This window comes from Stegostoma tigrinum, chromosome 7 (genome assembly GCF_030684315.1).
Source record: "Stegostoma tigrinum isolate sSteTig4 chromosome 7, sSteTig4.hap1, whole genome shotgun sequence".
Classification (NCBI taxonomy): Eukaryota; Metazoa; Chordata; class Chondrichthyes; order Orectolobiformes; family Stegostomatidae; genus Stegostoma; species Stegostoma tigrinum.
In genome coordinates, this window is record NC_081360.1 from 65,760,302 (window position 1) to 65,775,052 (window position 14,751).

General features: G+C 39.1%; 1 protein-coding gene across 4 annotated transcripts in view; it reads right to left on the minus strand.

The window, feature by feature from the left end:
* Window positions 1-266: 266 nt before the first annotated feature.
* The window catches only part of heg1 (heart development protein with EGF-like domains 1), a 79,668-nt gene continuing 65,183 nt past the window's right edge, over window positions 267-14,751 (minus strand). For 3 of the 4 annotated variants that reach the window (XM_048535327.2, XM_048535326.2, XM_048535328.2), the window contains 6 exons: window positions 14,258-14,392; window positions 12,673-12,715; window positions 12,538-12,575; window positions 10,239-10,326; window positions 6,723-6,900; window positions 267-4,132 (listed from right to left, as the gene is read on the minus strand). In XM_048535327.2, the coding sequence (XP_048391284.2) occupies window positions 3,989-4,132; window positions 6,723-6,900; window positions 10,239-10,326; window positions 12,538-12,575; window positions 12,673-12,715; window positions 14,258-14,392 (626 nt within the window). In that variant the 3' untranslated portion in view covers window positions 267-3,988. The remainder of the gene's footprint in view (window positions 4,133-6,722; window positions 6,901-10,238; window positions 10,327-12,537; window positions 12,576-12,672; window positions 12,716-14,257; window positions 14,393-14,751) is intronic. The other variant, XR_007248002.2, reaches the window with a different exon arrangement.

Consider the following 14,751-nt stretch of genomic DNA (forward strand, 5'->3'; position numbering starts at 1 on the left):
ATCTTATCTTTGCTGTGGTTACCTTAGGGTAGAATGGCTGGAGCTGCCACTTGCTCCTGGTCATCCAGTGCAAGATCTGGCACTATAAATAAGTGCCAAAAGAAAGCTAACCTTTAAGAATGTATCAGAGATAGTGGGAACTGCAGATGCTGGAGAATCCAAGATGATAAAATATGAGGCTGAATGAACACAGCAGGCCCAGCAGCATCTCAGGAGCACCTGTGCTCCTGAGATGCTGCTGGGCCTGCTGTGTTCATCCAGCCTCACATTTTATTAACCTTTAAGAAGTTTGAAGGCAGCCAAAATGTGAAGCTTAATTAGTTTTGTCTGTTTTATGGCTCACATGCTGAATCCTTACAAAAGAATAAAACTACCCAAAATAACAAAAATATCTACAATTAATGACGGACAACTTCATTTGAGTAATGCAAAATTAACCACTAATAACAAATAACCCCTCTCCAAACCTTTTCATCTGCATTAAAGTCAAAACATACTTTCTAGTACTCACATTATTTTTCTACTGTGAGAACTTGCAAATTTTTCCAAAGCATGCAACACTTTCATGCCACAGCTGAAAAAAGTTATCCTCTATGCATTACTAACAGCACATTTTAAAATAAAAATTGAATTGCTCTCAGAATTGAACTGCACTGTAAGGGCTTACACAACTTCAGATCTGCTGCAATGCTAATTTTTGATGCAAATGCAGCATTTTGAGCATAATCATTATTTTACATGAACATTTAGACCACTTTAGTGGAATGAACATTTTTAATAAGTTGGCATTTCTGAGTGAGAAGGAAAGCACTGATATAAATTCTCACCTTCATCTGGCATTTTTGCCTTATCCATTACTATCTCATCATGAAGTAGCATTGAACAATTGATCTGCAATAGTTGATAATCTGTATTAACCAACAGCACTTGCTCAAACAAAATTTACTGAAAGCAAATTTTCAATATTACAGCAAATTTTCTGAGGATGTTGATCACTTCTTTCCTATTGCTCTTAGCTCCTACTGTTCACATCTCACAAAAATATATATCTAACTAAATTCTGTGTGAGCCAGGCCACTATTGATGACAGAAAGCCACTATCACTTCCAGTTCAGTTTTAAGAAACTGCAAATGTAAAAAATCAGCAGAGGAAATTAGCACAGGGAGACTATAGTTTAGTAAGCTAATTATTAGTAGTAAGTAAATCTGCAAAATGACTTTGGGGAAGCGATTCTTTGGTAAAGCAATCATTAAATGTTGGCCACTATATGCTCACCAAGAGGAAATTACGATTATCTAATGTACTGGTGTTCTCCAAAATTATGAACACAAAATAGAGATGATACATGCTTGGATTTGATGAATTTCACATTAAAAAGATAAAATGAACATGTAAAGCAAAATATAGATAAATGGATCAATCAATAAAATAATTAAATTGAATGGAAACTTCTCATGCTTTTAAGAAGTTTTAAAAAGGGGAAGGGACTTGACTTAAAAGAGATCATTGTCACAATTTGCTGGTTCCAAAAGGATTTATATTTTCACATAACAAGGCCAACACACTTTACATGATGCTTATCTGCAGTAAGTCTACTCAAATCATTCTGTTGATTACACTTACAGTTAATAACTAACTAACTGAAATTCGATTTCAACTTTTTTACAGTCTTTATGTTCACAGCTACAGTAGCAGAGGAACAGTAAGAAAAATTGAAGGAGTCATTTTCTTATTTAAAAGAAAAGGTATTGATAGCCTTAATTTCAATGTAGTTTTGAAAATCTAATCATTTATAGCTAATATTCACCTTGAATGCAAAGCCAAGTCAAGTTAATTAAAAGCATCAGCACTTCATCAGGAAGGTTTACTAAAGTTGTCTAGTTGAAATGTAAAAATTATACAAGATGGTAAATTATTTTTAAGGTAAAGGTTTGATCAAGTAGGAATATCATGTCAAGCTGGTTTTCCCATAACGTATGGAATATTTATGACTAAATTTAAATGCCTAGGAAAATACCTTAAAAGGGTTTAGAAGCTAAGTCCCTTTCTAAGAAAGAAGAATTCACTGTCACAGAAGGCTGTGGAGGCTAAGTCATTGAGTATATTTAAGATGGAACTAGATAGTTTCTTGATTGTCAAGGAGATCAAAGGTTACGGGGAGAAAACAGGAGAATGGGGTTGAGAAACTTACCAGCCATGATTGAATGGGGGAGCAGTCTCCATGGGCTGAATGGCCTAATTTCTGCTCTTAAGAGCTAGTTATAATGAGTGAACGTGTCCTGGAAATCAAATAAGATGAATTAAAGTGACAAGAAAGATGGTCAACATCCCAAAGACCCAGAAGATATTACTAGAAATTCCACAAGCACCATTCACAAAAGGTTAATTAGTACAAGAAAGGAAATAACTCTCTATATAAGGAGAATATATTAAGACAGAAAGCAGGTTGGGCAGATGAAGCCCAATCGTTTTTTAAAAAAAGTGCTGAGTGTGGAATGTGCAGAGCTTAACCATTGGTCAAAGAAAATATTGGCCATTATGTCGTGCAAACACTTTGAACTGGAAGGAAGCAAAAAGACAAAGGCCCAAGTCATCCAACTCTAAGCTACACCTTTTACATTTTATGGAACATAGGGTCACAATAAAAGTCATTAATGGATTAAAATTAAATCAACTGTGTACAAAGCTTGCTAGTCCCAAAATTGTTTATGACTTCCTTCATGACTTGTGGCATCAGAGTCGCTGGTATGTTTAAAAATAAATAAATAAATATGGTGAAGGTTGGGCAAAGCAACAGGTAGTATATATTCATTTTATACATGCGGATTAATCTGGGCCGACTATAGTGGAACAGCTAAAACTTGTACTTGTAGAGGTAACAACACAGATTCGCAATGGAAGTGAAGCAACATTTTCAGATGTTTGCAAATACAGGGCATGAAAAGAATTGGAATCTTCTGAATTTAATTGCAGTATAGAAAACCTAACGAGAATCACAAACAGAACGCAGCATTTGTCACTTTCAAATAGCTGCTCAATAGCACGTTGTGCTCTGGATGGAATGTTTCAACTATAAAAGAAAATTCTATTTGCACTTTCCACAGTATCAAAAATTATCTGTCTAGCTCTTTTTATCTGTTGGAAGATCTGCTGGAATCAGCGAAGGTATTAATGGAAAGGAAAGGAATGCTTTGTGAATTAGATACCAGAGACACACAGAGGGTAGTGGGCGCCTGGAACGCGTTGCCAGCGGAGGTGGTAGATGCAGACACGTCAGCATCTTTTAAGATATATTTGGGCAGGTACATGGATGGGCAGGGAGCAAATGGACACAGACCGTTAGAAAATAGATGACAAGTTAGACAGAGGATCTTGATCGGCACAGGCTTGGAGGGCCGAAGGGCCTGTTCCTGTGCTGTCGGTTTCTTTGTTTCTTTGATCCAGAAAAGTCTCAGAATATTCAGAAATCAGATGCTCATATTTCCAGCATGAATATAAGGCCTGAGTCCTGATAGTTAGCAATGCTCTAATTCACCTGAGCAATATCTCAGCACCAGGCCAGAAATGTTAAGTTTCCAGTTCTTCCACAAATTCATCAGTTAGTGTTTCTTTTGTGTGCGATGCTACCATTGGATCAGTCTGAAACCACTGTGATTGCTTATAAGTTATTGACAAACTAGAAAAACAAACCACAAAAAATACACAATTACACAATGTACAATTGTCCAGTTGTAAGCAAAGTCTTTGTATGCTGATGCAATAAGACTATTCAGTACAGCTGATCAGGTCTATCACTTGTCCATCAGTGTGATCTACAGTAGCTGCTGTATACAGTACACTGCACACAACAATTCCTTCACATTCCACCAGTCCTTCACCATAAATGTTCAGAATCCAATGTTTTTTGCAGCAATTCCAGATTTTACTTTTGTTTCATTGGTCCCATGCTCCGGTCTGACACAAAAATAAATCTCTATTTTAACTTGGCTAAAAATAATCTCTTCTTCTTGTTTCTTCACTGCTGAAAGACGGATTGTATTGTCCAGTGTAGATGCAAGAGTAGCGTGATCCAGGTAGGCCACTGTAAGGATGCATACCATTCCGGTCCACTTCTGAACCTCTTAAGCCAGACTGTGGAAAAAATAGGAAAGCAATAAGCACTTCAAGGAGGGCATTTGTATTTAGAACATAGAACATTATGGCACAGTACAGGCCCTTCAGCCCTCGATGTTGTGCCAACCTGTCATACCAATCTGAAGCCCATCTAACCCACACTATTCCATGTACATCCACATGCTTAGCAGGAGGTTTCCTTGCTCGTGCTTAACCTGAAGACACGAGACTTTTTGGGGTCCAGGGTCAAATGTTAGCGAGCCCCAGAGCAACTCCCTCCCAATCTGTACACCACTGTGCCGCCACATCTGCTGAGTCTGTCCTGCCGGTGGGATGGTCATATCCAGGGATGGTGATGCCTGCAACATTGTCATACTCATGGAATCATGCATTACAGACATTACCAGGCTGTTGCTAGACTAGTCAGTGAGTTAGCTCTTCCAATTTTGGCACTGGCCGCCAGATGTTAGTGAGGAGGACTTTGCAACATTGATAGGGCTGTTTCTGCCATTGTCTTTTTTGCTGCCTAGGTTGATGCCTGGTGATCCATCCAGTTTCATTTCATTGATACTTTAAAGCATTTGGTACAGCTGAATGGCTTGCTAGGCCAAGTCTGAGGCAACTGACAGTCAACCACATTGCTGTGGGTCTGGAATCATACGCAGGCCAGACCAAAGAACAAAGAAACCTACAGCACAGGAACAGGCCCTTCAGCCCTCCAAGCCTGCGCCGATCAAGATCCTCTGTCTAACCTGTCATCTATTTTCTAATGGGTATTCTTATGTTTGCTAAAGAGACAAGATTACAAAACAAGATTTAAAACCGAATCACAAATTAAGTTGGCTTTCTATTTGCAGTTGTTCGTGACCCCTGCAGAAAATATACTTGCATTGCTGTAAATCAAGAGTATTCTGGAACTAAAACAGGACCCCAGTTCTCTGGTCTCCCAAAAAACCAAAAGCTATCCAGAATCTGTTTAAGAATATAAGAATGACACCTTGAGCCTAATCCATGATTAAATTCAATCATTTTTAACTGCTCTTTCCCACTCGCTCCCAATTTCTTTGATTCTCTAATGGATCCAAAAATCTGTCCCGACATATGGTCAATATGGAGCTCCCGCATGCCACTGAAGTAAACAATTCCAGAGACTCTCAGTTCTTTGGCCGAAGGAATTTCTTAACTCAGTCTGAAATGAGTGATGTCTCATGCTGAAGTGGTGCCTTTGCATTCTAACTACCTCACCCCACTCATATCTGTCCTGTCATTGCATTTCTTAATTTTGTTTGTTTCAACTGAGATCCGCTCTCATTTTCTGAACCCCAAAAGAATAGGCCCAACTTAATCAGTTTCTCATCAAGGAGTCATCATTTCAATTTGCTTCTCTGTTCTTACAGCCAATGTGAAGAACCTCACATTTACCAAAGTTATTTTCTCTCTGCTGTCCTGTTGCCAACTCTCATTTATTGACAGCAAATTATTGATGTAACTTTATCTTAAAATAAATAAAGTCAGATTATTCAAAGCCATTTCCCTTTAAAATCTTTAGAGCAATCAGGTAATTACAGTAAGTGTGTGGGCCTTCCTGTCAGTGCCAAACTTCCTGCACCAATTAAACAAATGCTAATTGATGTTAGTCACTTAAAAATAAGGAATAGTTCCTGCTAGAATCAAAGAACCCAAGATCAATAATTAATTCTCACCTTTGAAAGTTCCCCAAGTTATACCCTGGGTGTCACTGCAACCACGTCATCAAATAGAGCAGGTGAATCACTCTCTACCCACATCTCTTCCTGCCCACATGTCCCCTCACACATCAGCCAACACAATTATGTACCAAATTGCCATCATACCCACTTATCCAACCTGTCCCACCATTCTCCCTAATCACTCATTCACACAATCACCCATTCACAAATATTCACATTGGGCATTTAATTCTGTCTTAGGATAGCCCAGTGCTGAAAAAGGGAGAGTGACCAGTCTTCCCCCCAACACGACAGCATGTTGATAGAAACAAAGGATACAGGAGCAGAAGTTGGTCATTTGGCCTTCAAGCCTGCTCCAACATTCAATACAATTATGGGTGATCGTCCAATGCAGTACCCTGTTCCCATTTTCTCCCCACATTCTGTGATCCCTTTAGAACAAAGAACTACATCTACATCTTCCTTGAAAAATATTTTGTTTTGGCCTCAACAGTTTCCACTGGCAGAGAATTTCATCGGCTCACCACTCCGTACATGAGGAAATTCCTCCTGACCCTGTCCTAAAAGACCTGCTCCTTATTCTTAAACTGTGACCCCTGGCTTTGGACTCCCTGGTCATTAGGAACATCCTTCCTGCATCTCCTTTTGCTAAGCCTGTTAGAATTTTGTGGGCTACTATAAATTCTTCCTGAGTTATGCACTTCTGGAGAGTCCTGACTCAGAAGATCCTCGTCAGAAATTTGAAGGAGCATCTGAGAGAACAAAAGTAGGAGTGCAGGAACAATCCAGCAATCATTACAGAAGATCCAGGCTATAGATTAATTATAATATTGTATTGGTGCTCAATTTCCATCCTTAATGTAAAATAATCCAAAGTTTTCTTTTGCGTTGATACTTACTGAATAGTACACATCGGTCATCTGTAACAAGTTTTTTGTGCTTCCATTCTCCTGCATCTCAATAGTTTCCCTGCCCCATTCTACGGATATCCGGGGATTTTTGGGGAACTCTGCATAAGGTGATCTCTGAAAATCGGCACTCTTGAAGATTAATTTGCTGATATCATTCTTGTCTTTCCTGAGGAAAGGGAAATATAGAATGAAAAATGTGGTCACAATGATAGCATTCAAACAAAGCAAACTTTTGGGAAATAACAGATCGTGTGTGAAATGAACTTCCACATGAAGTGACAGATGCAGGTAGAGTTACAACGTCTAAAAGACATCTGGGTAAGTATATGAATAAGAAATGTTTGAGGGATATAGTCCAGGTGCAGGCAGGTGGGACTAGTTTAGATTGGGATTAGGGTCGGAACGGGTTGGTTGCATTGTTGGATCTGTTTCTGTGCTATATGATTCTATGTCTCTATAAATCCAGAACTAAATCCAGTCTCAGAAAGTCCCCTCAGTCGACGGACTGGGTCTGAGCTGGCTAGTCAACACCTATATACTGCACACGTGTAGACAAAGGGTGACTTGGTGGTGGGATACCGGCCTCTGTTCAGTGATTTCACTATTTTGTTTGTTTTCTTGCTGGCTTGTTGCCCATGGTACTACTCAGTTTGAGGACAAGAATACAATTTTAATGTTCAGCTGTTAACTTTCCATGCTCCTTAAAGGCCACTGCCATGGTAATTACTTTGGTGAAGTGGTGTAATGTTTTTGTTATTGGGGGTTTCTCCATTTTGGCAGTTGCTGGAATTGTTGCCTTATTTTCAGAACATGTTTTCCAGAATATTTCAAGGACAGAATACTTGCAAGATGTAACTTTAAAAGAAAGTCTTTTCATGGATGCATGTGTTGTTGGCAACATTTTCTTTTTCAGCGTTTTGCCCTTGAACGGAGTGGCTTGCTGGTCACTTCAGAGGGCATTTAAGAGTCAACCACATTGCTGTGGGGATGGAGTCACATGTGGGCCAGACCAGGTAGGGTGGCAAACTTCCTTCCCTAAAGGCATAAGTGAACCAGACGGGATTTTACAACAATGATAGCTTCATGGCCACCACTACTGAGACTGATTTTCAATTCCAGACTTCTTAATTCAATTGAAATTCCACCAGCTATAATGATCTCACATCCCAACAGCATTAGGCTGAGCCTTACCACTACAACGCTGTCTTTCCCCCCACCATGAGAGATTTCCTCTTGTTTAGTCCACTATCTTTCAATTGTAATTTGTTGGTCATTTACAAAATGTCCATGTTACACAGATCCTTGTGCTGGACAAAGTTGAAGGTTAGCAGTGTAATGAAGGATTTATAACACTATTCTGAAACAATTTGAGCACTGCGATTGATTCCACAGTAGAGAACTCGTCAGAATAAACTAATTTATTCAACTGATCATACTAAACTGATTTCTACAGCCAATTCTTTTAATAACCTTTCATTATATCAGGAAAAGCCACATGGAAACTTTCTGCACCATCATGATACAGGTTAGTGGTTCTTAAATAAAAACTGTGCTGGAGAAACTCAGCAGATCTTGCAGCAATCGTGAAGAGAGAAAAACAGAGTTAACATTTCAAATCCATTTAGATGAGAATTAAGGCATGGTTAATAAATTTGCAGACGACAACAAAATTGGTGGCATAGTTGGCAGTGAAGAAAGTTATCTAAGATTAGACCTCGGGATTCAGGTACATAATTCTTCGAAGTTTGTGTTACATATAGACAGGATGGTTAAGAAGGCATTTGGCATGCTTGCCTTCATTGCTCACACCTTTGAGGATATGAGTTAGGATATTAAGTTGAGGTTGTACAAAACATTGGTGAGGCCTATTTTGGAGTATTGTGTCCAATTCTGGTCACCCTGATAAAAGAAGGATATTACTAAGCAGGAAACGGTTCAGAAGAAATTTACCAGGATGTTACCAGGAATGGACAGTGTGAATTATAGGAGATGCTTGGTAGGCTGGGACATTTTTTACTGGAGCACAGGAGTGGAAGGGTGATCTAATAGAGGTTTATAAAATCATGAGAGGTATAGATAAGGTGAATGGCCAGTGTCTTTTCCCTAGGTTTGGAGATTTCAAGCGTAGTGGGCATATTTTAATGCTGAGAGAAGAAAGATTTAAAGAAGACATGAGGGGCCTTTATTTTTACACAGATAGCGGTTCGTATGTGAAACGAATTTCCAAAGGAAGTGGTGGATGCAGATAGAGTTACAACATTTAAAAGACATTTGGATAAGTGCATGAATAAGAAATATTTGGAGGGATATGGGCCAAGCTCAGGCTGATGAAACTAGTTTAGTTTGGGATTATGGTCTGTATGGATGGGGTTTGGGACGTAAGATTTGTTTCCATGCTGTACGCCTCTATAAATCTGAAATGACTCTTCTTCAGAACAACAGAACCGCTCTGATGAACAGTCATATCTGACTTGATATGTTAACTGTTTCTCTCTCCACAGAATCTGCCAGACCTGCAGAGTTTCTCATGCACTTTCTCTTTCTATGTCAGACCTCCAGCATCCCTGATACTTTGCTTTTATTTGAGTCATTTACAAAGTTTGGCCTATAGACCACCGATGGTCTACAGACTTATGCAAAAGGTAAGTCACTGAAGGCAACATGACAGTTCAGGTAACATGCAAGAACAGGCCAGAATTCTCATCCTGACGAACATGATGCCACAGAACTAGACCGGCATTAGTGTGTGCTCAGCATGAGTCATCATAAGTGCAAGCAACACGTATATCTTACAGGAAAGATATATATTTCTTGTCACACAAGGAAGTGAAAAGTTATCATGTGTTGCCAGGAATATATATTTAAAGTAACAATCAGGCCAGCCATGATCATATTGAATGGCAGAATGGGCTTGAGAGTTGAATGGTCTATTCCTGCTCCTAATTTATATGTTCATACTTGTAGTATATGCAGGTTTAATATATAAAAATGTCAGTTATTCTGGTATGAATTAATGAGTTACCTTTCATTTTTAATATTGCAAAACAATCCAAGTGGGTTTATCAAACTTAGTTGCCATACGAAATGTTTAGAGTTCCCAGTCTCATTAAATCTGATGAGTTTTTTTGTGGTGGCAAGTTAAAACTAGTGAGGTCAGACTGGTAGCAACTTGTTCTACCTAAGTAGTCCATGGATAAAACTGTTTGATAGCAACAGAAAATACTGCTGACATCACGAAAATACAGATATAGTTCAGGCTACATTCAAAATCATAGCACAAATGGAAAGTTTCAATGCGTGTGTAAACAACATACTCATTGGTCTTGTCATGGGAAAATCTAAACTGTAACGTGGCCTTATTCTGAATTCCACGTATAATTTCATGTACATATTTACAAACCACGCTCTACATATATTGCATTGAACTGCAACTGTTCCTTGATCACATTACCAGGCTGTGACACAAACAGTCAATCAGAACAAAGGTTGATCTCTGGTACATACCTGCAACATGTGATAGTTAATGCAATGCCCAAGATAAGGAGCAACCCTCCTCCAGCTGCAGCAATCACCACAGTGATGAGCTTGTAAGCTAATAAAAAGGGAGTAAAAAAACTGAAATGAATTAAAGAGAAAACAGCATTTTGTTTTTCATACTCTTTAATGCACCAAGCTCAACCACATTAACATCGACATTTCACAAATGTGTTCAAATGTGTATACAATATTGTGAAACATGAAGTCCTTATCTACTTCAATTGGAATTAGCTCCCAAAATCAGCCATGTTGAGTTTTTCTTCATCACTGACACGAATGTTCGATCTGACTGATTGAGACTAAAGACAATGACATGCTCATCCCTAATTTAAAGCAAAGCAGTTAAAACTATCTTGTGCAGCCAATCTAGGTTCATTTAAAACCAGTGATCCTTCTAAACAACATGGCTGCTCTAAGGGCCAGCACACAGTGGCACGCTTGGCAAGCCAACTCTATTCATGTAATGGACATCCGGTTCTGCAAGTCATTGCCAATGAAAGAACCCCAGAGATCACCGAGAAGAAAACAAAAAGTTTACTAGAACACTGATATCTGCCACATAAAATGTAAGGGTGATGTCTCTTGCTCACTGCCTCAACAACGCAACTCGCTGATCATCAGCCATATATAAAAGGTAACAATCTCTGTTGAGCTCTTTTGCTGAATTGGGTTACTTTGGTTCTTTTGTTGTACCCTACTTCCTAGCTTCCCAGTGACACTGCAATCTAACTTAGTCCAAATAGCACCGATAGGTGCTCACTAGGCAAACTTCTTCATCTGGATATTCTAGAAGAAAAGGAACAGATAAAATACAGGGCAAATATGATTACACCTTAATTGTTTCAGATGTTAAACATAAGGCAAACTAATTTATATAAGACACATGTCAAAACACATTTTAATTGATTCTTTCCAATTCTGAAGGCAAAGCAATTTGCAGAAACAGTGCCAAAGTTCAATTGTGGTCTTTGCATGAAAATATGGATGTTACTATTTTTGTCAAAGATAGTGAATTTGCCTCCCTCTTGTGGTCAAACCAGTGAGCTGTATCACAGCATGTTGAAACACTTTGAGAACAAAAGTCTGAATTCACATCCAGAGCCAGAGATCCATCATTGACACCACCATCACCAAAGCTGTGTTCTCTCCAGTGAAAATTACAGACACATAGTGGAGGACACAAAAAGTAAGTATAAAACTTTTATTTGTGAAGTGGTTCTCTTCCATATGTTACACGGAGAGTCAAGACCTGTTTAAGCCCCAGCAACCATATCTTAAACATTCATTGTCCCTACCATTGTTACATAATGGGCAAAGTAGCAAGTGTGTACCATCTACAACATACATGGTAGCAACTTGCTAAGCTTTCTTCGATTGCACCTTCCAAACCCACGACTGCTACCACCTCAAAGGAAAAGTGAAGGAGATCGTATAATTAAAGAACCCCTACAGTGTGAAAGCAGGCCATTCAGCCCATTGAATCTATACTCACCTTCCAAAAAGCAACCCACCAAGAAACGTGCCCCTTCCCTACCCCTGTAATGCTGCATTTTGCATGGCTAATTCACCTAACCTGCGCAACTCTGAACACTGTGGGCAATGTTGCATGGCCAATCCACCTAGCCTGCACGTCTTTGGAGGAAACCAGAGCACCCAGAGAAAACCCACGCAGACACAGGAAGAATGTGCAACCTCGACACAGACAGTCGCCTGAGGAATCGACTGGATCCCTTGTGCTGGTGAGGCAGCAATGAGAACCAATGAGCCACAAACGCAAGCAAACACCACCATCTCAAGTTCCCCTCCAAGTCACAAACCACCCTGACTCAGAACTATCTCCACCTTCCTTCATTGAGGTTGGGTCATAATTCTGGTACTTCCTCCCCTTGTAGATGTCCCTGCACCAGACAGACTGCAACAGTTCAAAAATCTGGCTCACCACTACTTTCTCCAGGTGAATTGGGGATGGACAATAGATACTAGCCTTGCCAACGATACTCATATCACATTAAAAAATTCACAGCACTCACAGAAAGCTAATGAGGAACTGTAGAAGTCAATCTATTTCCTATTTATAATATCAATCAGGCAACTCACATCTTTACTTTTTGGGAGGACCACATCGACAGTGACATTTTATATGAATAATGTGTGTCCCATGACTCCTCATTATGTACATGATCACGAATGCCATAGCTGCAGCACACTGAACAGTGAAGTTTCATTTCACATTAAATAAAACATTAAAGAAAACCTGGTAACTTACGACTTTTGCAGTTGAATCCTCCAAATCCAAACATACAACTGTGAATTACAACAAAGAGAAATCAATACCTTTTCTCAGCTGATAATGATCTGTTAAATTTGTATCAAGGGAAGGATAATTTTGTAATCTACTTACGGAGCACAGGTTCCGTTCTCTAACTTGTAGCCATCATCGCATGCTGCATTAAAAGAATAAAAATGATTATGTCACCACCAAAACATTAAAACGATTTCCATATTTTCATTCACAAATGAATGCAGGTAAAAGCAGCAGGAGTGCACTATGCAGTCTATGGAACTCACTCTGCTACTCATTATCATCATGGCTCATTTTGTGCTTCAAATCCACTCTCCTGTCCACTCCCCATATCCCTGGACTCACAATGGGAATGAAACTCAGTCTATCTCAGCCTTAAATGTATTCAGCATTTGAGCATCCACTACCCTCTGGGGTAGAGAATTCCAAAGACTTGCAACATTTTGTGTGAAGAAATAGCTCCTTTGTCTCTGTCCTAAATTGATTGGCCCTTTTTCCTCAGAATGAATACTCAAGGTTTAGATTCTTCAATCAGTGGAAAAAATCTGCACCCACCATATCAAGCCCCTTCATGTATGCTTCAATTTATCAGCCATCATTCCCCTAAACTCCAAGGAAGCTAGGCCCAATTTATTCAGCCTCTCACACCCCATGGACCAAATTAATGTACCTTCACTGTACACCATCAAGTACAAGTACATCATTCCTTAAAATGAAGATCCAAATTGCACAGAGTATTCAAGTGATGCTACCAAAGGCCTGTAAATTGCAAAGCTACTGCTGTATTCGAATACCTTCATGATAAAAGTCAACATGCCATGTGCCTTTTTAATAATTTCTTTCTGTAACTGTGTGTTAGTATTTATTGCTCATCCCTGATTCCCTTGGAGAAAGTGGTTGCAAGCCACATTTCTGAATCGTTGCAGTCTGTCTGGTATAGGGACAAGTCAGAATTTACATGACACCAGGTTATAATCCAATTGATTTATTTGAAACCACAAGCTTTTGGAGCACTGCTCCTTTAAATAAACCTATTGGATTGTAACCTGGTATTGTGTGACTTCCAACTTTGTGCACCCTAGTCCGACACCAGCACCTCCACATCATACTTTAGGGACACCCACGATGCATTCCTGGTGCAAACACGCCCACAATCTATCAGGGCATCAATATTTGCAAATTTTATACATGTTAAAACATATTCTACTTTCCATTCATACAGATGAAGAGGTTAGCTTCACATTGCCCCACATTATACCTGATTTGCCATTGTGCTGCCCAGCCACTTGACCTCTTTCACCCTGCCTGAATCCTACTTACAGCTTATCTTTCTGCCTAGATTTTTAGATATTTTCTAATTGACCTGTTCAGAAACACATTGACAGCTATTACATTCTTTTGGAGCAAATGAGACTCGAAACAGGGTCTCCTGGTTCAGAGGGCCACTGCTAACACATCACAAAAACCCTTGTCTGGGTGTTTTGCATTTTAGGTTTTTTTTTCAATCAGCCTGTTCAGATATGCTATCACAAACCTCTGGAACAGGTGGAATTTGAAGCCATGCTTCCCAGCTCAGAGGTAGGGACTCTACCACTGGGCCACAACAGCCTTCCCCCTTAGATTTTTATCATCATAATACATAGCATATAATCATTGTTGTGATTCAACTGTTAGCATAACACACCTCGACAGGAAGGATCCATGGTATTGTATTTGAAGTAGCCATCTTTACACTGGCAGTCTGCAATTCCATTGTGATCACTGCATTCTGCAGTTGCATTGTCACATTCAGGCACTTTCAGGCTACATAACTTTTCAGCTGTGAATAAAAAATAATATTTAATTAGTAATCCGTATTTAATTTCAATCTCTAAATTCTACTTGTCAATTTCAATGAATTTCATTTGTTAATTTCAAATCCCCACTTCTTTTGTGCATTCACTGATCTAGAATTCAACAAATCTATTAAAATCAAAGATGGTAATTAATGCAAATAACCTCCAACTGAACAGAGTAATGATCAACAGGACTGAAATTATAAATTACTTGCACAGATGAATCATTAGAATCATAAAGACAAATTTATTATTAATTATTTGAAGTTCAAATATGGGTATAATCTTACATTGCAGCAAAAGCAGACTTGCATAACATTCCTGGATACTTCAACTCTACAAC